The sequence below is a fragment of the Canis aureus genome, chromosome 18 (assembly GCF_053574225.1).
Source record: "Canis aureus isolate CA01 chromosome 18, VMU_Caureus_v.1.0, whole genome shotgun sequence".
NCBI classification, from domain to species: domain Eukaryota; kingdom Metazoa; phylum Chordata; class Mammalia; order Carnivora; family Canidae; genus Canis; species Canis aureus.
The window spans coordinates 5,926,727-5,953,339 of NC_135628.1; the positions used below are offsets into that span (position 1 = coordinate 5,926,727).

Sequence of the window (26,613 nt, forward strand, 5' to 3'; positions counted from 1 at the left end):
AGAGCAAAATGAAATAGAAAACGAAGCAACTCTGTGTAATTTGGGAGATAACTTTTAATTTGCCTTTCCTCACAGGTCATTTCTACTTTTCTGTATTTTCTAAAGATGTAGTGCCAATTCGTTCACATTTTTATTTGTTTCAACATGAAATACTGGTTATACCACGTAGTATCTAAATTCACTTATATTCAGTCTTACTGAGCACACCAAGTGAAACATATGACAAAACTTTTAACCATTTGCTTAAGTATTTGTCTAAAGACGAAACAAACAACAACAACAACAACAAAATAGCAAGCAAAAATATTCCAGAATATGTTAGAAGGAAAGAATTCATAAAATAAGCACCGAGCTAAAATAGTAAGTTTTCTAGTGGGAGATAGTGACTGATAACCACTCCTGCTGGAGTAGCAGTCATCTTAGAAGACTTTTCATGAATATCAAAAGCAGGTATATTACCTGAACTCTTTTCTTCTCCAGTTGGTAACAGTTAACACCGAATGGGCTGTCATCAGGTGCATAAGGCTTTGCCTGTATCACCTCATTTGAGACTGAAAATACCCTCGAGGCAAGTGCTCTTCTCTCCATTGTTTAGAGAAGTGAAGTAACTTTCCTAAGGTAATCAGTTGAGTAAGTGATGCCGCAGGGCCTTGGTTCTAGATCTGTATGGTGCTTAGACCTAGGCCAATTATATAATCTGCATTTTGTCACTCTTAAATTTAAACTTTATCTTTGTTGTTCTATTTCATTCATTTTGAACAAGATCCCACCTTTAGTGCAGCGAAGGGGAAACAGTTCAAGGGAGAAACGTAGGGAGAAATCAGAAACCATGCTATGCTAAAAATGGTTTCCAGTCTTACACACGGATAACGAGGTCTTTGACTGTATTAGATTTGCAAAAATAGCAGTTGCAGAGGTAACAAGGGACCAGAATAGATGGCTCTATTTCATAAAAGAAAGGGGCAAAGTGAAAAGACTCATTAATGTTGAAGCAGTAGATGGATAACCAGTGACAAATATCAAGTAGATTTCCTTCAGTTTGGTCAGAGAAAGGTCATTGATTATTTTTGGTTAAACTGGTTCACAGAGGCCAGGTCTCCACTAAAAAAAGGAATTAATTGCTTCCATTTCTCACTAATTGCCTCAACATTTCCCTTTGCTTTGTCATTGGAGATTTGGTCAGAGAGGCAAAAAGTCAAAAGTCAGAGTGTGATGGAATCTACATAAAAAGGGAATCTGAGGAGACCAAATTATGGCATTTGGTGTAATAATTATAATGATATTTAGCATTTTTCCCTGGGAGTGCTGTGGATTTTTAGAGACCTTTTCAATCTTTAATCAGACCGTAGGGCACATTTAAGAGAGTTCACTGTTTTTATTTCCATCTAGAGGATAAGGCATCACAGAGAGATGAACTGACCTCGGGCAAGTCTCCTGAGATGTTAATCCTGTATGTTGGATTGCACCCTCCGATGTTGAGTTTTAGCTAGAAGCCTGAACTCTTCCAGAAGTATCATTCATTCATGCTCCTTCAAAGTCTAAAGACTTCCGTGCACATTATCATCTGAGATTACTACTTCCATCAATGACAGAAAACTCACCCACGAAAATAGCATGAAATGGTCTTGATGTCACAATTATTCCTTAGTTTTCAGCCTATTGATTGATGCTCCAGCCATTTCAATTAACATGACATTCTACCTTGTATTTGATGACTCAACCAGTCTTTGAAATCCTAAGTCCTCTGGAAAATGTGAATTTTTCATTCCAAACATTTGTTTTATTGTTTTGAAACCTAAAGTGGCAGTATAGAAAGTGAAAAGAACATGAGTTCTGGAAATGAGTCAGTGTTTACTTGTACTATACCTTCAGAGGCCCTTGAGACAAATATTTCTCTTTAGGAAGTCCCAAATCTTCAATATCAACTACTCCTCTTTGCTGGAAGAACCAGAAATATGTTATTTTTAATTAGATATTTATTACATTATAGGTCCTTAGAAACATGACATATTAGAATGAGCATATATTTTAAAGACAGGTTTCAAGACCAGCTCTCACAACCAGTTGTTTGCCAGGTCATGTGATTTGATGGAGACCCAATTTCTTCATGTGTAAACTTGAGATACTTCATTGGGGTTCAAGGTTATAAATGAAAAAGTGATGGTAAAGCACCTTACTTAATGCTAGCAGAGAATGAGGAGCTAGAGACCTTGCCCATACGCTTATTAGTGTTGTCATTAAATATTATAAAGGTGTTAAATAATAAAACTATTAATTGGGGCAGGACTTAAATAACTAAGACCCTGGGGTAAAAGTAGTCTAGTACTCTATAGAAAGACTTTATTTGAATAAGATGCTCTACCATTTATAGTGAACATGAGCTGGACCTTCTTCCCTCTGGTCAGATGCCTCTCCATAACAAGTCTTCTTTATTCTATCCTATTGGAAGTGCTTTGTTCCCATTGCCATTTGGTAATCAGAATAATTCTGGGAGTTGAGTAGTCATATTGTGTCCATTGTACAGATAAGGGAATTTATGTACTGGAAGGAACCTAACTGGCCCAAAGGCATACCACTTGTTAGTGAAAAGCCCAGGTTTGAAGCCGGGTAGGCTGATTCCAAAACTTGTGATCCCAACTGCTGCTCTAATGGTGCTTTTGAAACATCAGACTACAATTTAAAGTTGTCATTTGTGCAAACTGAGAAATTAAATTGCCTTCGCCTCCATTTCTAAATTAATTTAGGGGATTCTAAAGCTTATCCATCTAACAAAAATGGCTATTCACACTAACATAGAAAACCAGTCAACAGTGACATCTGTGTCAGTACCCCTACATTGAGTAGGGGTCTTTTAATTTAATCTCAAAAAGTATAACTAGTCCAATCCCTTGCCGGGACACATGTCTCAGTCCTCTAACCAAAAAATATTAGGAGGTGGGCATATGCGTCCTTCCTGCTTCCATGGTGCTTTTCTCTTGTCTGCCTTCACCCCATCCCCTCTATAGCTCTTGGGAGAAAAGTGAGCCTTTTCTCCCCGGTACTGAAGTTGAGACCCAACTCTAAAGAGAGACCTAATTGTCAAACTAGTTGCTCACAGCATTTTTGACTTGTTTCTCTTAAACAGTGTAACTCAATAAAACTCCTTTAAAATATATAAACAAGGCATACCTACTAACACAGGAAGAGCTAAGACTATGTATACATGGAAAAGCTGGTTTGACTGTTTTGATTAACTTGACTGCTCAAGTCACTCAAAAGTAATCACCAGTTAAGCAAACCATTTTGACAGATTTTTGGCCCACTGTGACTGCTTATTTGACTGGCTTGCCTGTCAGGTTGAAGTGGTCAGATTGACTGGAGACAGTCTTAACTGGGAAATTTAACTTGGGAGGACGTGGGTGTCTGTATACCAGAATCTACTTTAAATAACTTTATTTGAAATCTGTACCTATTTTTCTAGGACCAGTGAGAGAAGTTTGAAAGTGACACATTGCAGCATTTGACTTTCTAGAGTGAGATGTCTTGTCGCTTGCTAGAGCTGGCGATATATTTATAGGCTACAAAACAATCACATTTTTCCCTATGCACATATAGAGTTCAATAGGATTGAAACTCTACCCTAACTTGGCCAAGTCTTAATAAGGCACAACACTCTCCTACTCTTCTGAAGGGTTGATGATAGATATGTGACAGCAAATGACTTCTCAGATATCAGGATGCCAGTTCAGTCGTTAGTGACTTGTGGTAAGGCTGAGTTGACCTTGCCACTAATAGTAGTTCTTTTAAGAAGAAGAATTTATAAGAGGAAGAAAAAAATCAAAATAAAACACCAAACAAAACCCTTGGTGAGATGCAAGAGAATCTGGTTGACATTACTATTTGAGCTGTTTTTTTGAAAGCAAACCCTTTATGTATCTATGCTTGTGTTCTTTTGGAAATTTATTTTTAAATTTATGGGCAAGACAACACCATAAGGATGGAAAGAATAATTTATTCTCACATGATAGTGTTGGATTTTACGGGGAGAACACATCAAAGTTATTGACTTCTGTAAGCACATTTTTATATGGTCTGGTTTATGTTGGTTGAGTATCCTAATGTGTTTATATTGAGAATTTGAAATATCCTGTTATTGTTTGAAAGACTTATTCACATGCTGTTCTTTAACCCTCTTAACATTCTAGCTTTTCTCATGGATATGGAAATGTTTGGTAAATGTTCAGAACTTTGATGCTACGTCGTGTACTTCTATTAAATATATTAAGACGAGATGGAAGTTAGGGCTGCAGTGTTAGTAAGGACTTTAAAGTTATGACATTTTTCTTAAAACAGCTTGCTTAATAGTGATATTTTCTCTTGCGTTAGAGTCACTTGATATATCATTCTATTTTTTCAAATTTTGTGATTAATAGATGGAAAGGAGGCTTTAGTTTTGCTTTCAAAGTTTATACTTTCTAGTCATTTTATGATTAAATCTTTTGAGCAATAAATTCCTTTGATCTGAGTAAATGAGAGAACTAAATCAAACCTCACGGTTTAAAGAATAATATAGAGAAGCCATTGAGATGTGTATTTAAATTTTATATGTTCTCTACCTTACAGGACCATTATTAATTATGTTTCAATGATCATCTTGATGCTTCAGAGTTTTTACATATTTAGGATTTTTTTCCTTAGGCTATGTGAATGTATAGCACAAATTTACCTCCTTGGTAGCAAGTCATGTGGGTACCTGTTGCACTGTTCCCTCCTCAGCACAAGGTACCAAGAATTAAGGCATATTTGTTAAGTTAAAAGGCAAAAAGCTTTGTCTTAATAATTATTTCTTTTTTAAAAAATTATTTCTGATGAGGTACAGGGTCTCAGTGAGGATTTGAACTTTTGCTTTGTTTCAAAGTTCCTTAATCTACTCTCCTCCATCTTCACTTTTTCCTATGGAGAGAATTAGGCTGCTCATCTCAGTGAGATAAGGTAATCCAAACTCTGCACATGACACAAAGCAATACTTATTACTCACTACGCTTACTAGCAATTTATGCCATTATTATCACTATGATTATTAGTATAGTTTTTAACCTTGAAGAGAGTACAATGTAAGCAGGGGTGGATTAATTTTTTTAACGGTGCCACTTCTATCACTTGGTTAATCTCTTTGAGCCTTAGTTCATCAATTAAATGCATAAAATAAGGGATTAGAATCACAAGGGACAAAATATGAGATCACAGAAAGGATCAATGGATAAGAAAGTGCTCTATTAATAGTAAAATATTGTATAAAATACAGAATGCCGTGTCCTACTCATTCTATTTATTATTGTGTTTGGATTCCATGGTAGTTGTCTGCTTACTTTTTTTTTCTTTTTTCTTAAAACATATATTTTATCACTCCACTCCGTACATCTTTGAGCACCTTTGCCAGAATTTCAGGAATGTGTAGAACCCCTACCTCACACCCCCTACCCTCCCTAGGCCTTGGCGACAAGGTCCCTCACAGCTTGTGCGATGGCGTCCCTGTCAATGCCAAACATCTTCAGCAGCTTAGCTGCTTCCCGCTTCTTGGTATCTCACCAACTGCAAGGCGGGAGACGGTGATGCCAGGCTTACCCACCAAGGCAGAGGACACTGCCTCACCTATGCCACCTTCATAGTAATGGTCCTTGTGGCTGCATATTTAAAAATTCAGTTCCAATGACAGAGAAGACTCAGATAAACTGTGATAGTGATGGTGAGTTATTAAATGGCGGAAACACTTAGAAACCAAATTATCTATGCAATGACACTGTTTTTTGTTTAGTCTCATGGAAACATCATATTCAAAGTTAACAAGTGTCCACAATTTTGTCACTTTAAGATGCTCTAGAAGCAGTAAGGAAGAAAATTAAAACCATGTTTAATGCTATGATTTTTGGAGGTAATCTCCCATTAAGAAATGGTTGATAGACTGTATATTTTACCAATAAATCTTTTATGGTAGAACTTTTGCCACCACCAAGCAAGTGATCTGTGTTAAGAAGCAGAGACATTTGTGGGCATGTCGGCTGGTTTACTGAAGCAGATAGTGAGCAACTGACAAGAAAAATGAAAATGTAAAAATTGACAGAAGACAGAGGAATACCTTGTTCAGGGGATTTCAGAGGATGACCCACCAGTGTCCTAAACTGGGGCCTCAGCTTTCCAGTCTTCTTGCTCTTACTCTTCATACTTTCTCTTTAGTCTGATTGAGTCTTAGTCCACTGGCTATTCCATCTTGTCACCTTTGGGCCTTTGTTTCCTTCGATGTCCAGCCTTCAACCTACTTATTTCAGTGAGGGCTCATTTCTTGCCCCATTGTCCTCTTATACCTGACCATCCTTGACCAGCACAGCCTCTCAGATGCACCTTAATCCTTAATTTTATCACACCCTCAAAATCCCTTTGTAATGTAAGGTTACATATCCACAGGTTCTGAGGATTAGGATATGGACACCTTTGGTGAAGAAAGCATTACTTTGCCTACCACAGAATAATTGAAAATAATTGATAAAAGCTTAAAAAGATGAAAATAACATATTTTATAATGATATATATTTTTTCTTTTTAAATTTCAATGAAAAAGTTTTATTTTAATTGATTTGCTCAAATTACAATGGAAATAGAATCCTGGATCTTCATCTCTGAAATTACAACAAATATTTTCCAGATATTTCAAAGCTAGAATATTAACTAGCATTTTGAGGCTTTTGTTGTTTTTAAAAAGTGATTGACATACACAAAAAGATATTACAAAGAAGTTTTCTGTTATTTCAACTTTTGCCAAATTTTTGTACGCATTTGTTTATTTCTTAAATTTATCCCTCAGAGCAAAAAGTTGAAAGAGATGAAATACAATAGTCATGATAGTTATTTAGAGTGAGCCCAGCTGAAAATAATAGTTTCTGCCTTCCTCACCTCCTCCCTCTCTAACCACCTGTTCTTTGTGATGAAAAGAACTTAGAGGTTTTTGGGAAAGAAACAGTTAAGTAAGAGTAAATAAGGAAATTCCTGGGAAAAGGACTAGCTCTACAGAATAGTGTACATTTAAAACACAGATCTAAACACAAGAGTGGAACAAAACATCTTTAAAAAAAAAAAAAAAGGAAACACTCCTCTAAAGTTAGTCTATTCTGATAGTAGACTTCAATTGTGGCATTGTCTCATACTGTAGGGAGAAGCCAGATCTTGTACCATGTGGTGGTTACAGGACAATGTGAAACATAAAAACAAAATCATGAGTGAACCAAGTCAAACTTAACTAATCACAGGGAAACAACTCCAAAGGTTTCTCCACCAGAGAGGAGTCAGCTGATTGATACTTGTATACAGATATAGGACGCATTTTTTTTTTTCTAGTAATGGAGGCTGGAGTTCATTTTTATTATCCTCGTGAGCTGGTAATAAATACCTTGTAGTTGAAAGAATGTCTTACTTGCAATCAAAAAGACAAAAAGTGTTTACTTTTTGCCTGTGTGATTGTGAGCAAGTCTGATAATGCGTTTGAGTTTCAGTTTCTTCATCAATGGAATGAAGACAAAAGTCCTTCCCCAAACCATTGGAATATTTGATTCCATACGTGACAGTGGCTACTATTATATGGTATCCTCAGGCCTTCATTTACTCAGTGAGATGCTATGATCTGTCTTCTCAATAAATTAATGCTCCTAGCTATGTACTTTCTGTAACTAAACAGTTTGCAACGGAAGTATGTTTCTTTGATTCTAAAGAACAATGACAAGGGGAAGGTGAAACTGTGTGCAACAATCGGGTACCTGATGACCTTTCCTACATGCAGGCATGATTACTGGAGGAATTTGATTAATGTGGATAAAATGATAACAGATGCATATAAAACACAGAGAGCCAGAAATCGTTCTATTTACTAGTTAAGTAAAACAAAGACAATGTAGATTTTATCCCTTTTTTCCAGAAATACTAGTAATAACTATAAAAATTGAGTGATAGAAATGTACTTATGAAACAAAGCCATTTTCTGCAGTTTGTCAATCAAAATGAATAATTTCAAAGTCTCATTTTCAATTAGATTATTTTAATATTTAACTACCTAAAATGCCCCAATCGTATTCTTTAGCAAATGGTTAGACTAGAATACCACAGTTCTAATGATGACATTTTATTATCATAAAAATGACTTCATTAATTGATGATCATATATCAACTCATAAAGTAGATAAAGGACATGAAAAGTTTTCAAGCCTGAGATAGTATTAAACCATTTGAATTGTTTAGAATGTTTTTTTTTTTTTTTTCAGGAATAAACCTCTATGATCCTTTTATTCTCACAAAAATGTACTAATTTCTTTGTTATAAATTCAACTACCTTAAGTGGCCTGTGAGTTTCTTTTACAATAAGGTCTGTGTAATTTGACAATATACTGATATTATCCCAAATCTAAGCATTAAGATATATTAAAAATGAAGAGTATATTGCATTTGTAATAGAATGATGTCAACGATGGCAAGTGTTAGAAGGAGGTTTAGATTTTGTCCCAGGTGTTCCTATTGATGGTTTTGGATCTATTTTAGAACATGTAAAATTAAAAATAAATGTACTGATGACTTTCCAAGATATCTGAAACTAGACCTTTTAAAGAAGTCAGTCTTGTTTCTCCTTTATCCTCTGAATCCTTGAAAGAACATTTACAACTTCATAATGAAAACGATTTAAGGTCACTAGACTGAAAATGAAGAAAAGTATGTTTAATCATTACATGAGAGCTTTGTTTTAAGTTGAAAGTAACTGTGAAGTATAAAGTATCATATAAACACAATTGTTGATTTCTGAAGCAGAGAGGACTTACAAAAGTCCTCTTAATAAATATTCATATTTAAGCTTTAATGCAGATAAACTTTTTAAAAAAGAAATTTAAGACATTTTACTAAATTTAGCGTAACTAACTTGTATATTTCTACATCTACAGAAGACAATTTATATAAGAAAGTTCTGAAAGCTTCAGAGAATAGTTTTACTCAGTTAAACACAGCTAATAGCACTACATACAAATATGTCTAATATTAAAATATAATGCTACACCTGAACCACTCCTTCATGTTAAAGGAAAAACACATCTTTCTTTTATTCAGTTGGTCTGTTGAATCAGAAAGGACATTGCCTCATGTCACTACTTCCCCAAGAGATAACATACTGCTCAGTTTGGATTTTAATTTTTGATGCATTATAATTTTGGAAAATAAAATGGAGTTAAATAGAGTGCTGAAGTTTTAAAAACTAATTTATGATATTGTAAGATTAAATAATCTAATGTATGATATTGTAAGATTAAATATTATTTATTATTTATGCAAAGCATATAGCATAGTTCTTTCTACAGACTGTTCACTCAATAAACAAAATAATGTACAAACAAAATAAAGTACAAAATCTATTATCCAAAAACCTAGGGCTAGATGTGTTTTAGAGTTCTCAGCATTTCAGGAATTAAGATAATGTGGTACATATAGAGGGACCCAAGACTGCATCCCATACTCAAACATATTAATATATCCACAGCAATGTCTATGAATATCTATTATAAGTGAGATAAAGATTATAAATAGTCTTTATTTCAGATTTGATTTTTGCCACCAAATATCACCAGACTTAAAAAAAAAAAAGAAAAAGAAAAAACAACTTCTGATTTCAGAGCTTTATGGATTTTGGAATTGCAGTTAAAAGGTTAAGGACTGATAATGAGAGTTGTAATGCAATTGGATTAGGAAAGTAAGTCTGTATCTATATCAAAGGGTTGATTGTATAGCTTTGGAAATAGAACAAACTAGTAATTATTGAATTAAGGAGGATTTACTCCACTGTGTAACACATAAAAACCTCAAGTGAACATTTTGCAAAATGTGTAAAAAAAAAAAAATCAATAGGACCTGAGATACAAATAGAGTTTAGAATCAGAATTGATGCTTCATGTGTAATTAGAGCTTGGGAGTCGACCATGTTCAGTTCTAGGTCCCCTCATCTTCCTAATTCTATACATAATCTAAAAATCATCTCACCAGTTACCGTCTAAGTGTAAACACCAAGTTAGTTTTTATCCACAGTCCATACTTTGCTACTGAGTTCCATATATCTAGCAGCCTACTTCACCTACTCCCTTGGACACTTTCAAAACATCACAAACTCAGTGGATTCAAAACCAAACTATGATTCTCGGTACCTCCCAAAACCCCAGTCTTCTCTGTGAAGGGCATCACTGTCCATTCAGTCACTTAAGCCAGAAACTCAAGTGCCATTTCTTAATCCATTCTAGACATCTCTGAAACCCAGCTACTTGGTTTCCATATGATTACTTCACTCTTATGGTCCTAGTTCCATAACCCATTTTTCTTTCCTAGACTCTCCTTTTACCCCGCTAGAATTCATCTGGCTGAACTACTTGTGTCCTCTTCCTTGTAGTAAAGAAAATAAGACATTTATACACTTAAAAGCATTGCATGGACTGGCCCTACTGCTCTAGTCCTTTCGTCCTCTCAAGCACTTTCCTCATCTTGCTTCCTCCCATCAAGGTCTTTGCACATCCTGTTCCATCTCCCTGGAATGTTTTCTCTATACTCTTGCTCCAGGTACTTCTTTTTCATCTTCCAGATCCAGCACTACCATCCCTTTCTCAGGTAAACCAATCCTACCTTCAGTCTGGATAATTTCTGTCCACATGCTCATAGTCCTGTGTATCTCTCCTTCCTATTCTTATAGCACCAGAGAATTTACAGTCATTTGTGTTTGACAAAATTCTGTCTCTTCTGTTTGTCCATTAGCTGTGTGAGGAGAGGAACTATGTACCACGTTACCCACCCACGTAATGGCTACTGTATAGAGGCACGCATGTTCATCTCAGTCTGTCTGCTTGCTTTTGTGATACCTTCTACTTTTGCAAAATTTATCACACTGTATTACAATTTTTTGTTTAGTTTTTTTATCTCTCTTAATAAACTGTGAACCCTTCGAAGACTGGGTTGTTTCTCTTTTGTTCAGAATTATATCCCCAGAACTTATTACAGTAGCATAAAATCTGATGTGTCATAGGACTCAAAAATATTTGTACAATCAATGAATGCTAAGCCTGTGAGCACAGGGTCAATGTAAAGTATTGTGGCTCAAGTTATCCCTATGTTTCATATTAACTTATTTTGGTCATTGATGATGTTGCCAGTTGACTTTAGTGTGTGCTTGGCCTGTTGTGTTGTTTTAAACCCAACATGAGGTGGTCAGTCTCTGGTGTGATTCTTTTTGGGTTTTTTTTTTAAGACTTTATTTATTTATTTGTGAGAGATACAGAGAGAGATGCAGAGATATAGGCAGAGGGAGAAGTAGGCTCCCTGTGGGGAGACCAATCAGGACTCCATCCAAGGACCCCGGGATCACGCCCTGAGCCAAAGGCAGATGCTCACCCACTGAGCCACCCAGATGTCCCTCTGATGTGATTCTTAATTGATGTTTATGGCTCAAAAATTCCAAGTACACATGCTCTTAAAAAACAAATCGGAATAAGTAAATCACAATTATTGCTGATATTTGTTCTAATTCTTTTAAAGGTATAATATGGCAATTTTCCTGAGATGCTATTATCAATAAAACAAATCAATGCAAGCATAGATGGAGCTAGACTGAATTGTAAGGGAAGCTTAGACATTATAATGTAAATATGAGTGCTCTTGGAGTGCAAGCATTTTTGCTGCTAGAACACTACTGAATTAAAAAAAAAAACTCTGCTTAATAATATTCATGCCTCTTTAAAGTTTTTTAAGTGTGGGTCTCTCTTCAAAGACATACCGTTGGAATTATCCAAATTCAAATGATTGGGACTGAAGGAATATGTTACAATCACATTTTACATTATTATCCACTAAATAGCTTTGGATTATATAATACTCAGCTGAAATATACTGACAGTTATTCAGAAATCTAAGTAAAACTTTTGATGAACCGGGCCCTACTTTGTTCAGTAGTTATATCTCAATCAGACAAGCTCGACTGTATAATTTTAGGTTTAGTCAAGATGAGATTTATGGGTATATCATATCCAAAGACTGCTGCAAGGAAAGTAAGATTTGAAGAAATGAGTTATTAATCTTTACTACATAGCATTAACAAATGTCGTGTGGCTTTTATGAGTAGGTACCTAGAGGTAGTAGATTCATAAGCCCCCCAAAATAGATTTCTTCTTATATACCTCTGATGCTAGGAATATAATGAATAGTCACCTATTACTCACTTGTGAAGTCCAAGCTTTTACTTCATTTATTAAATTCAAGTTTAATGCAAAATTAACAAAATTAAATAAGGACTGTCATGCTGTAATGAATGGGATTGCCTGTCTTGCTTTCTCATAGGGGTGTGAGTGTGTACACGCATGCAGATGTCTGTGTGTGTGTGTGTGTGTTTGACGACAGTGTAGATGTTTTTATTTACAATCATGAGGTGCTGTATTTGCTATAAATCTATTTCTTGCTGAATATATTTCTGTTTCTGTTCTTGCAGATCGTCTAAACATGCTTGTTAGGTAGGTGCCCGTGTTTGCTTGATTGATTCGTCGGGCTAGTCAAATTAATGGTGATAAAAAGTCTTGTTATTGAGATAATTGCTTATGTGATGTTTGCCATCACTTTTTAGTTTTGAGTTTCCAAAGGCCAGTACCCAGAAGGTGTTTTATCTCCTCCCAGGTCCTGTGCCCTCAGCTTAGATAAGTGGTCTCCAGGTGGATAGTGACATGTGGGTCATAGCCCTGCTTTCTAGAGAGGAATGACTTTCCCTTGGGACGGCTTTCACAAAGAGCAACTCTCATTAAATGTTAAACTCTCAGCAAATGTTGAAAGAATTAGCTGAGGGCTTTTATCATCATCTTATGGTTTCTCTATAAAAAGATAACATTTTAAAAGAAGCTTATATATATGTGTGTGTGTGTGTGTGTGTGTGTGTGCGCGCGCGAATCATGTTTATAAGTATTTATGTGATGTACAGCAGTATTAAGGAGATATGATACAAGCAGGCAATCTTATAGATGGAGAATCACAGGGTTTGTGGAGTCCTTCAAAGATTTTTTGGTGCAACTACCTACTTGCTTCTAAAATTTCTTTGTACAATATACTCTCTCTGTTGTTATCCACTGGATGGGATATGAAACCCATACAAGAACTAGGTCAAAAGACTACAGTGTAGAACACTGAAAAGTAAATTGGAGGAATGAACTCATGTATCTAAGAGCATAATTTGAAAGCCACTGTGTGAAAATAAGAATGACTCCACGTGGGGGCATAGAGAGTCCTTCTAGCCAGCACTGCGTGGCTGGCCCACATTACTCCACAGTCTTCCACCTCTCAGGAGATCTTATACCCAAATGCAAATAGGGTCATTTAATGACATTTTGTTAATCTTAATTAATTTCTAACAGAATCTTTGCTGATGTGTAAAGTTGAACCCTCTCAAACCTGATCGAAATTCTGAGACTTAAAAAAAAATTATCAGACATCAGTTACCCTAAATAGTTCCTCTTATTTCACCTGCTATAGTCAGAGAATGATAGCTGACTTTTTACTATGACATTTGGCTACTTTGTCCTGGACCTTCATCAGTTCTCTCAATAGTCAGGATTCCTGCATCTGTTCTAGTCTAAAAATAAATGGAAAAAGGAGGGGGGGGATCCGCAGATACATATATTTTGCATTTGTAGTGAATTTCCCCAAATCATTGTTTCCTGCAACCAGAAGAATGCATTTTTTGCTTCCTGACCAACTCCTTCCCTTTAGCTTATTGTATTTGCAGGAGTTTGTGTGATTATAATTTTTTTTAAAAAGTTTACTCTTAAGCCACATTGCCCTAGTTCACTTATTAGTGGATCTAAACATTTTCTATAGCTCCCTAATACATTATTTCCAATTTCTTAAGAGACCACATCCCTTTATAAGAACATGGGAATCTAAACTACATTTGAAACATTAAATAATAATTCGACTTTTTAAGCTAAGGTTTTCATTTTTTTAACTGCAGATAATGGAATTTTTTTTTAATGTCATAATCTCTATCTAAAGGTTAGTTTGAGTCAGTTGCTGTTGGGGTGATGATCTTCCCAAGTGATCCTCTGGATTAGTGAATCTGGATTAGTGTATCTGCAGTGCAAATTGCTCTGGAGACCGTGAATACTATCTAAGGGTCCAGATTGGCACAAGGTTATGTATTTGGGCTTTTCACTGGAGCTGATTCATATCATGCTTTGGGCCTTTCATCAGAAATAAACGTAGTGGATGTTATGATGCATTGCCTAGATGATCCCCTTCACAACTGAGCCACTATTCCGTCTGCCTGCCTCTTTCTTCACCCTACCCTGACTCAGGTTCTGAAGTCACCCCCTACCCCCAACAAACCTTCTCCAGGCAAGCTTCAGAGTATATTTCCTGGGTAACCCAACTTAAGACAGTAAATTTTTTTTTTTTTTTAGATATGGGAGATGGAAAATTTCATGGCTTATTTTATAAAAACTGTTATCGGGATTTTGTTCAAGTCCTCCATGAAAAAAACCCATTTTGTGAATCCTCAGACAGTATTTGTAAAAATATTTGTCTTTCCTCAGAACTGATACGATCTAATTACTTAATAGGAAATATATATTAGGTTGAGCCATAGGGAATTGATACTTTATAGATCAAAAATACTCAAATATCTACAATATCACAAGGTTCCACCATATATATAATATATGTATAATATTTATATATATATAAAAGTAAATTTATATATATATTTATTTATTATTTATATATATATTTTATATATATATATATATTAAATTTACTTTTTCCTTGGCTGCCAGGATGCTCATGGGTAAATTTCTATGCTCAGTTGAAATATTAATCTTCAGCCTACATTTCCTGGTATGAATATCTCTTACCACATTCACACTTTATATTTATTTATAATGTTTTAGAAAATAAGGGAGATTATGAGTAAATGCATTCTTTTAAGTGCGATACAACAGATTTCTGCATATAGACAGAACCTTAGACTTAACATGCCCCTCATTATGTTTAGTTTGCAATAGCAGCATATCAGAGTGATAATGTTCAAGCGTAGTACTGAGTTCTATTTGTTTTTTTACTTGTTTTTATAAGCAAAATTTCGTTACATTTAGATGGTCTCAATCTCTGACAGTCCAGTGCACCAAATCATAGTTGACAACTGTTCCAGCTTTCTAGGCGAAGACTTTGATATTCTGGTTATGGCTTACCAACTCTTCTAGTAGATTCCCAAAGCTCTCTGTGGTCACCATAGTTATTCAAACGCTGTACTTCAATTACTTCAATGACTCATTCGGTCATTCATTGAACATATGTGAACACATTTTTAGTCACTTGCTTTGTGCCCTCCTCTGGGTTGTGTGCGAGATGTATGGCAGTAAAACAGTCAGCAAGAGACTCACAGTCCTTTCCCTTACAGGGCTCATATTTTTCTTCCCTTTCTAATCTCTGATGAGGCTGCAACTCTATGAAGGCAGGCACCGTGGTTATTTCCCTTCTGCCTTTAGTGCACATACACTTGGCACTCAAAAAACATCTCTTAAATAAGTGGATAAATGAACAATGGCAACCTGTCATTTCATCTACTTCATCTCACAAAATCCTGGGACCTCCATAAGACAAATCCAATAGTTTAATGGTTATGTCTGCAGATGCCAGACAATTTAAAAGTATTTTAAAGTAGGCCACACATGGTTTGGCTGCTGATTTACGCTCCATTGTCTCGTTGTTCTGATATCAGTTCCTGACTGGAAAAGATGGAGGTTTTCTGGGGAGTAGTTTTTGCACATTCCATTGAATCTTTCCCTGCTCCACTAAGCTTCTAGTCCCTTATGCTTACTCTACAGATGTTCCATAGATGGCATCCCAGATGGTCCTCACCCATTGTAATTCTCTATAGAAGACCTCACTAATTTAGGCAAAATTAGAGATGATCCTATTTTATACTTTACTCTCTCTCTGTATACAGTGGCCTACAGAGGAGATGGTAGTCTTGCTCTGAGGAAGGAAATGGATTCATTTGAGTTCTTTTTTGCAACTAACATTTGTGAGCATCTCACAGCTTCTTGTCTTCTTTCTTGTTTTCTTTGATTTTTTTGCATTTGACATTTCCTTCCCTTTGCCCCTGTGCAGGACCATTTCCTTCCAACACCCAATTTATAACCACTTTCTCTTATAATTGTGTTTTTAAAATCAACTGCTTTTTGTGGCATTTTTATTTTTTAATTATTTTTTTAAGATTTTATTTTATTATTTAAGAGAGAGAGAGAGAGAGAGAGAGAGAGGTAGCGGAGTGGAGGGGCAGATGGAAGCAGACTCCCTGCTAAGCAAGGGAGCCCAATGTAGAGCTCCATCTCAGGACCCTGGGATCATGACCAGAACTGAAGGCAGACACTTACCTGACTGAGCCACCTGGGCATTCCTTTGTGGCATTTTTAATTCATTGTATACACCACTGAGCTTTTCCTTTGCTCTCCAGTCATTTCAACTACTTTCTCAAGAGCAATTATTGCGTAGTGTTTAGGAAGGCAGCCTCTTGCATTGCAGCTCTATCCCTTGCTAGCAGAGTGATGAGAGGCATGTTATTAAACCTCTCTGTCTCTGTGGCTTCATCTACATAGTACAGTAGGGATTAAATGATACTTCCCTCCTAAGGTTGTAACAAAAAGTAAATGAAATAATGTAAATATCTTAGTACAGTGCCTGCTACCTGTTGCAAATTATTATTATCATTATTGCTTTTACTGTAGTTGATATTAATACTGTCCAACTAGATCGTAAGCCTGTAGAGCCCTGGGATCACATTTACGACTCCTCTTGTACTCTTGGTGTAACAGCAAATGCAATAAGTACTCTAATGAAGGCTCTTAGAGTCAATGGATGAAAAGTAAAAAATGAATTAGTTAATGAATGTTGTAAATTCTGATTCAACATACTTTTCTTAGAACAAGAGGTATTTTTCATTTGTAGGGATACAATGTTCTTTAGTCTTCAATTACATTGTGTGATTCGTAAATCCAAAGACACTATTTATAATGTACATTTTGTAAATGTATACAGATTAAGAAGGATTAACTAAAACTGTAAGATAATCTAAATAGCTACCCTAAAAAAAATTATCACTGGCATTTTAATGAAATGTTATTTTACAGCTTTAAAGCTCATAGCAATATAATTAGTAATATGTGTAATCTTTATTACCAATCTTAATCTTTTTTATATGACTGAAAAATTATTTTATGGTAGTACAATTAAAATAATGCTAAAAATGTCAGCATAACAGAATTAAACTAAAGTAACTACTACAATATTGTACCCCAAACCAGCTAATTTAAATGCAAAATACTTTGTAAAGGCTATTTATCTGGGCTAATGCATGTTAAGGGATTTAAGGAGTAGTTTGTGTAGCTGAATAAAAGGAAAAATAAGCACTGTACAGCAATCTTTACTATTGTTTAACATGAGGGAAATATTTAATAGGTTTATATATAGGCCACTTGAGGAAAATGTATTAGAAGCCACATCACAGCATAGTAAATATTAAGAGGACTGGCAGGCAAAACTACCTTCAGAGTCTTTTAAAGGAAAAGCTTGACATACTTAAAATTGCACTTATGCAATTGATGTTATATTGCTAACTGTGATAACTAACCAGAATTTTAAGGCTTGTTTTTAAAAGGGATTTCAGACTACTGGACAGTTGTCCAGTTGGCACATGGCACCAGCCAGATTTTTCTCTGAATGCTTCCTTCAATTCATAATGGTCTACACAATTATTATTAAGTGAGAAGATGGAAAGGTTTAAAAGTAAGATTATTTATTTATTTATGAATTTATTTATGTAATCTCTCCACCCACCACGGGGCTCAAACTCACAACCCTGAGATTAAGATCAAGCCAGGTGGGGCACCTGGGTGGCTCCATGGTTGAGTGTCTGCCTTTGGCTTAGGGCGTGATCCTGGGGTCCCGGGATCGAGTCCCACATCTGGCTCCCTGCAGGGAGCCTGCTTCTCCCTCTGCCTGTGTCTCTGCCTCTCTGTGTGTCTCTCATGAATAAATAAATAAAATGTTTTTTAAAAAAGATCAAGCCAGGTGCTTTTAAAAATAAGATTTTTAAAAATAAAAATAGGGAATGCCTGGGTGGCTCAGTCAGTTAAGCATCTGACTCTTGATTTCAGCTCACATCATGATCTCAGCGCCCTGGGATTGAGCCCCAAGTGGGCCCACGCTCTGCAGGGAATCTGCTTGAGATTGTCTCCCTCTCCCTCTCTATCGGCCCCTTCTCCTGCTGGTGCTTTCTTTCTTTGTCTTTCTCTCTCTCAAATAAATAAATACATCTTTAAACCAATAAAAATAAAAATAAGTCTAGCACAGAAATTTCAAAAAGTATGGAAAAAAAATCACTTAGATTTTCACTACCCATAAAGCATCATACTTCATACTTAGTATATATATTTCTAGTTTCTGCTCCATCATGGATAATTTTTAAAATATTTAATAAAAATAGTTGTGATTATGTCCCATGGAATATTTATATATAATATACAAAAATCCAAGAAATATAAAGTATATGAAAATTACTAACAGTAGTGAGTCAGCTATATTTTCCTTGTGTTATTTTAGACTTCCTTTTCTGGAACCTCAAAAAGTATTGCTACTTACATATTTATTCCAAATTTTAGTTCAGTTACATGTTATTTTGAGAGCTATTCTTAAAAACTTGATTAGCATTGAAAATATTTTAGTAAGTTTAAATTACCTCTTAAAACTATCATCTAGGGCAGCCCGGGTGGCTCAGCAGTTTAGCGTTGCCTTCAGCCCAGGGCTTGATCCTGGAGACCTCTGATCGAGTCCCACGTCAGGCTCCCTGCATGGAGCCTGCTTCTCCCTCTGCCTGTGTCTCTGCCTCTCTCTCATGTGTGTCTCTCATGAATAAATAAATTAAATATTTAAAAAAAACTATCATCTATTAATATCTTATGCAAATTATGACAGAAGCATAAACCATAAATCTGAACGAAGTGGATGTTGTGTGTCTATTGTCATAATTCAATTCTTGAAAATGTAACTCTGATTCACCAGATGATACTACACATGATATTTGTTTGGTTTTATTTTGTAGGTCTCAGCACATCTGGAAAGTCCTACGAAGTCCCAGCTACAGAAAGTCCAAAGACAACAAGTAAAACCCTTCATGACCCTTGACTACCAGATTGTCAACCAGACTCTTAAACGGTCACACCCTCCAACACCAAATAGTGCGCTTCTGGTACAGCATGGACACCAGTCTCCTGAGAGTGACACTGGCCTTACTGGAAATCCACTCACCAAGTTACTAAGTGTTGGGAAAGAAGATGACAATGTGGAATGGCATGTATGTCTAATAGCTACTTATGAAAATATATAATCAGTTGTTAAAAATTTAAAGAAATTAAAGTCTACATTTTATAGTAAACGTTCCAAATGCAAATGCATTTAACAAAAAGGGTGTCTTAATGTACTCACTTATAATAATTAGTTATGCACATATTAATTACAATATATAATGAAATATAACAACTCATTTCTTAATACCTCATTTCAGTTGTATCTCAATGTGAATCAAAATCGGCTCTAACAGTAATTTATGTTAGGAAGATTTAGCTTCGTAAAGATTTTCTGGAATATTTAGATAAATGTTTATCAATAGTTATATTATCTTAAATACACATTAAAATAAAACAGGAAGAAGTTGTTTAAATAGCAGTCAATATGCGCTCTAAAATAAAAAAAATCTTACTGCACTTAATATTTTATGGAATTATATCTGGATTTCTTACTGTTAATTATTCATTTATTTCTATTTTCAACAAATACTTGTCTACCATTTACTAAATAGCAGGAATTTAAAGGTGTGAGGGATACAAAATGAATAAGAATGTGTACCTTCATGGAAGGTATGTTTATTATGTTTACTATGACCCGCTTGTGAATGAAATTTTGAAAAGCACTGAAAAATGAATTGAATTGGCAAACTACCAGAACTGGGGGGAAGATTTTCTTTAATATTTCAGTGTAGAAAAACTACATTTGTAGCTGAGCTTTCTATTCTTTTCCTTTTCTTTTTTTCCCATTTGATTTGTCAGAGGGAGCCACAGTCCTATGATCTCCCACATTTAATCTCCCAATCTACATTCCTGATGATTATTACTGATTTCAGGTCGCTGCTTTTTAGCTATGAAGTTTGTAGCCTTCAGTCACCAAAGAGTAATGCTCAGTACCCCGTTATGTGAATGCAAAGTGGTAGAGGAAGATTTCGTTTTTTGCACATTTTATGTTAATCTGGAAAAGGGAGAATAATAAGTATCTGGTAGACTGTTTAATAAAATGTAAAACAACCACAAAACAGGACTCATTGAAATCCAACACTGAGCATAAATCTCTATATGTGTTATCTACTGATAACTGTCAATAGGTGGATATATAAAGAATTTTTTAAAAAATGAATGTAGAGTTAGTTTCTCTATTCACTCTATGAAGAGCATAAAAATATATGTAGAATGAAAATCATCTGTATAGTAAATATTAGAACTCAACCCATACAATTTATCTTACAACCACCTTTCCAAAGTTCATTGCATTGTGTGGAAGATTGATTTCTAAAGGAAAAAACAAATCCCAAAGGATATGCATATGCCAGTCAGTTCCAGGCAAAACCCAGACAATGATCTTATTATGTATCTTATGAAATATGTTTTCTAAAAAATAAGAAAAGATAAGGAATATATCTATATCAGTGTTCTCAGTTTTTCTTAGTAAATGTTTTTATTCCCTAGGCACACAGCTTACCTTTTCTTTTATAATAGTTTTTACATTATAAAGGAAATTGATGTGATTTTAGTGGTCTTTCAGGTGGTGCTAGTCAAAAGGAGTTGCTGAGAAGGGCTGAAAGCCCCAAGAGGTGCAGAGCTCTAGGGGCAATGTGCACGTTGGTTACAGAACTTTTTTTTCTATTTTTTAAGCCATTATACTTTCAACTATGTGTATATAGTTTCTTCTATCATTAATGTCTGTTTAATCATAAGTTTATTCAACGCGTTATTGTTTTAATCAGTGTGAGTTCTCTTTGAAGTCGACTTACCACGTGCACATTTTCACATACTGCCACCATGCACAGCCTTGTTATCTTTCATAGCTAAGATGTATCCTATGTTGTTGCAATTTCCTAATATTCTTTGATTCATGCTAGGAGTCCATGTCACAAAGCAGCAAGTGTGCAGTCTTTAGAGTCAGACCATATGGGGTTAGAAACACCACTTACTAGCTGCATGGTCTCAGTCTTTAACCTCTCTCTTCCCAGCATTCCTACAACTTGAAGAGTTGTTTTGATGCTTGCATTTTTAAAGTTCCTAACACAAAGGCAGAGTGGGGGCTCAGGAGATGATGGCTGTTGCCATCCTTTGGTGTTTCTTTCTCCTACGCTTGTCTTCCTGAGACATCATAGAGTATTTTATTAATTCAAAGAAGATCTCAGAAATCATAGCTACCACAGAATAAGTCTGTGAGAGCATCCTTAGAGTCAGGATTTGGGAATTGGTATTAGGAGTAACGTGGTGATTAAGGGTCTCTGACACAGTGAAATATAAAATCAAAAGAAACTTTTTATAGCCTAGGCCTTTCCGGGATAAAATTTGTATTCATGGCACACAAGACCCTTCCTATTTAACCCTGGTCTCCTGACTCAACTTCTCATTCAGCTGCCCCATTGCACTCTGTGCTTCAGCCATATGGGTTCAGCCATATGGTGATTCTCACAGTGACCAGGTTCTCTCTTCTTATGTCCTTTCTTTATCAACTACTCATTCAGTCTCCACCATTTGTCTAGATTATTCTAACTCTTCAAAATCCATTTCAGGTTTCTTCTCTAAGGAGCTTTTACTAGTGGTTCCCTGTGTGGATGAGCACTTATTCTCGGACTTCTCATAGTAACACCTGTGTCATGTGGATAAAAATTGTATTATTCAGCACAGCATCTTCACAGCACATACTATCTCTTAATTATTCATTTTCTTGTTTTCTTATCTGCTGTACCTCCTAGAAGCTATAGGTTGAGGGGAAGAGAAAAAAAAGCAAATAATTATAATATTATGTAGAAAGGATAATGGTATAGATAGGAGCATGAAAGTGCTGTTTTCATTCAGAAATGTCCATAGTAAGACTTAGAGAAAGTGCCTAGTGGGGGCATTTACACAGATTAGGGAGCATGAGTAAAGAATAAAGGTGGAGGGGGCAGCCCAGGTGGCTCAGCGGTTTAGCGCCATCTTCGGCCCAGGGCCTGATCCTGGAGACCTGGGATCGAGTCCCACGTCGGGCTCCCTGCATGGAGCCTGCTTGTGTCTCTGCCTGCGTCTCTGCCTCCCTCTCTCTCTCTCTCCCTGTGTCTCTCATGAATAAATAGATCAAATCTTAAAAAAAAATTTTTTAAAAAAGAATAAAGGTGGAGAACAGCAGAAAATGAGGTGAGCAGAAAAAGAGAGGCAGGTGGCACAAAAGGTGACAAGAGATGACAACAATAGACAAATCACAGAATCCATGTCAATCAATTTCAAATCCTTGAAAGGTTTAACTGTGGGGGCTGGAGTGACATAGTCAGATTTGACCATAATATTCTGTCCTCTATGTAGAAGAGGAATGCATCCAGGAGGTAGAGGGCCAGCTGAGAGTTAGAGTTGAGGTATGTGGGAGACCACCATGTGGAGATGCCAGTAACAGCTAGAGATCCAAGTTCACCTTGAGGAGAGTAATCTAGACCGGAAAAAGAGATTTGAGAGTTGCCAGCACATGGGGGATACTTAAAAGCTCAAGTGAGAAAGAGAGCTCCTGGAGATCATGAATATAGTCAAGTCGGGAGAGCAGGGAACCAAGGATGGGATGGAGCCATCAGCAATATTGAAGTGGGGGGGTGGTCACAGAGGAGAGACTGTCAAGGTAAAATAAAAAAGATAGCCAGCGGGGTGTCATCGAAGCCAAAGAAAGAATTAGGATAAAGAAGGAGGGAATGAACTATACACTCAAGCGTAGCAGCCAAGTCTACTGAAATAAGAGCTGATACATATCTATTCAATCTGGCTGTTAAGCAGTCAAGGAAAATAACAACAAAAGGAATTTCAACAGGATGGTGGGCAGAAACCATTTGACAGGAGGTGGAGAGGTTGAAACCTGGGATGTTTGGGATGACTGGAAAGATAATAAGGCAAAGACAGAGAGTCGTAAACTGAAAATGGTTTACTTGATCTGCAACAGGGTCTAGATTGGATCTACAAGGAAGATTGTGTTCTGATGAGTGAGATCATGGAATTTAGGATTTTAGAAATGGAGTGGTTTAGAGGATGACAAGACTCAAGGCCTGGCTAAAGAATAAGCAAAGAGAAGGCTAAATTCAGATTTATGATTTTGAGAGAGGCAAGTTAAAATATTCAACTACAATTGTTAATTTATTTTTCTGTAGAATTCTGACAAGTTGTTGCTGTAGGTATTTTTAAGGGCACGTGAATTTCTGTTCATTTGGTATTACTTTTCCTTTAAGATTTTATCTTGAATTTTATACAGCCATTAGGCATAGCATTGCAACTGTGATTTCCTTTTGGTCATATTTGTGGTACATCTTTTCACTTTATTTTCAGCTTTCTCTCTTTTTTTATTTTAATTAATGATACAATACCTAGATTCTTGAAGTAGTATGTTAGTTCACTTACATTCTTGTTATTACCATTAGGATTTATTACCTTTTTAATGTTTTAAAATGCCTATGTTTCATTATTTGCCATTTTTTTCTATCCTCCATTGAATAGGTTAAGTTTTTCTCTCTTTTATTTTTTTGTTGCTCTAACTTTTTAAGGTACATAGTTATATTTTTCTGCATCTATATCATTGTTTAACTAGGTCTATGTCATACCCTCAAGTAAAAATCTTCCTGAATATGGTCTTATCTTCTTGTTCTCACTTATCTCCCTGTATTGAGATTTATAGTATCTCTCTCTCTCTCTCTCTCTCTCTCTCCCCCTCCCTCTCTCCCTCCCTCCCTCCCTCCCTCATCTCTCTGTCTATCTATATTCTTGTTTAGGCCACAGAATTTTTACTTTTATTCACTCATTTTTCTTTTTCTTTTTTTTTAAGATTTATTTATTTGACAAAAAGAGAGCACTTGTGCACACATGTGCATATGCCTATGGGGGGGGCAGGAAGAGAAAAGTAGACTCTCCACTGAGCAGGGAGCCCCCACATGGGGCTTGATCTCACAACCCTGAGATCATGACCTGAGCAGAAATCAAGAATTGGACACTCAACCAACTGAGCTACCCAAGCACCCCTATTTATTCATTTTTCTTATATTTTGTATAGATTTTATAGGTTTTTTTACCCAAGATTTTATTTATTTATTTATGAGAGACACACAGAGAGAGGCAGAGACACAGGCAGAGGGAGAAGCAGGCTCCCTACGAGGAGCCTGATGCAGGACTCAATGCCAGGACCCCGGGATCACAACCTGAGCCAAAGCCAGATGCTCACCCACTGAGCCACCCAGGTGCCCCAGATTTCATAGTCATGTTTATCATCTAACTGCAGTACCTCCTGGAAGAGTTTTTCAAAGGCTTTTTGCCTTAAAACTTCTGAGTTCTGCCTTAGAACAATTTTTTTTTTCCTTAGAACAACCTTATTTCACCCCACATACTTAAAGGATATTTTACTGGTTATAAATGTCCAGGTTCAATGTTCTTTACCTTTTTATTTTATTTTATTTTATTTTATTTTATTTTATTTTATTTTATTTTATTTTATTTTATTTTATTTTATTTTATTTTATTTTATCTTATTTTAATTTTTCATTCATTCATGAGAGACAGAGAGAGAGAGAGGCAGAGACACAGGCAGAGGGAGAAGCAGGCTCCACGCAGGGAGCCGGACGTGGGACTCGCCCTGGGCCAAAGGCAGGTGCTAAACCACTGAGACACCCAGGGGTCCCCAGTTCTTTACCTTTAATACTTCAATTATTATCCCATTTTCTTCGTGTACCCAGTGCTGTTGAAAACTTTCATTGTTGGTCTTTTGTAGATATTTATTTTTAAACGTGTCAAATCTTATAAATGTTCTATTGCCTTCAAATCTCATAGTTCACATACCTATTATCTCCATTTTTATTTTAGTTAAAATAATTTGCTTCTTATTTTATTATCTTCATTTACCATTTTGAAGATGCTTATTCTGCTGATCTGTAATTCTTCTTTTGTCTAATATATTATTTCTGTTTCATCTGATATAAAGTGTTGTGTTTATTGTCTTTTTAGAGACAACAACTGGATTCCTAGGTTTGATTAATTTTGAACATTCCTGGAAGCTATGAAGGAAGGTTTTGAATGGATTTTAGATATTAAAATCAATTTAGGATAATGGAGGAACCAATGTCTTTAATAAATTGGAGGCAAAAATAGTCAAGTCAGTGGGTGACAAAAATGAAGGATAGATGTGTTAGAGAAGCAAAGAAGAGCCTCCAAGGAGGATGGGTTTTCACATGTAGGAAAGAAAGGGTTTCTAGTGAAATAGGAGAAACCTATGTTTATTGACAACAGGGAAAAATTAAAGATGCAGGAGAGTGAGTCATTTAGGATGCAAGTTTCTGGGAAGAAAGGGGAAAAATGATATATATATAATTTTGGTGAAACTTCTAGAGATACTCCAAAGAAAAGCATTTATCGTAAATTGTGTTTAGCATCCTTCTTTCCTCAGGTCTTCTTTACATTTGTCCAGTACAAATTTGTTTGTCCATTAACGATAAATGTGAATGAGAGAAACATCATGAAATTAAACTTTGAGTTTAGTAACAATCAAGAACATATTTTAAAACTTTCATGGACTATGCTAAACAAAAGAAACAAAATATGCATATTTATTACCCTAGATCCTTTAACAATGTCTCTATGCACATGCAATAACGTCTAATGTCCAGACCATATGTGGGATCCAAAAAACAAAACAAATGAATAAACAAACAAAAACATAATCAGACCTATAAATACAGAGAACAAACTGATGATTGCCAGAGGGAATAGGAGTGGAGAATAGGCAAAGCGGGTGATGAGGAGTGTGAAGTACAGGCTTTCAGTCATAGAATGAATAAATCATGGGAATAAAGGCCCAGCATAGGGAATGCCCTCGATGGTATTATAATAGTGTTGCATGGTGACAGATGGTAGCTACACTTGCGGTGAGCATAGCATAACATATAGACTCATCAAATCACTGCGTTGTACACCAGAAGCTAATGTAGCATTGTGTGTCAACTGTACTCAAATTTAAAAATTAAAATTAATTAATTATTTAAAAAATCCAGACCATTGTCAAGAGCCCGCACCCTTGAAGATGGTACTCGCGAACCACATGTGGCTATTTAAAATTTAATGTTAAATTAATTCAAATTCAATAAAGCCTTTAAAAATTGAATGAGATAAAAAAAAAAACTTAATTCTGAGCCTGGGAATTTGAATAAAAACTTGAGAAAGGAAGATTTAATCCCTCAGTTAAACT

General features: G+C 35.7%; 1 protein-coding gene across 20 annotated transcripts in view; it reads left to right on the forward strand.

Annotated features, from left to right (window-relative positions):
- The window catches only part of TFEC (transcription factor EC), a 221,842-nt gene that overhangs the window by 157,784 nt on the left and 37,445 nt on the right, over positions 1–26,613 (forward strand). For all 20 annotated transcript variants that reach the window (XM_077856038.1, XM_077856042.1, XM_077856046.1 and 17 more), the window contains one exon: positions 19,175–19,426. In XM_077856038.1, the coding sequence (XP_077712164.1) occupies positions 19,175–19,426 (252 nt within the window). The remainder of the gene's footprint in view (positions 1–19,174; positions 19,427–26,613) is intronic.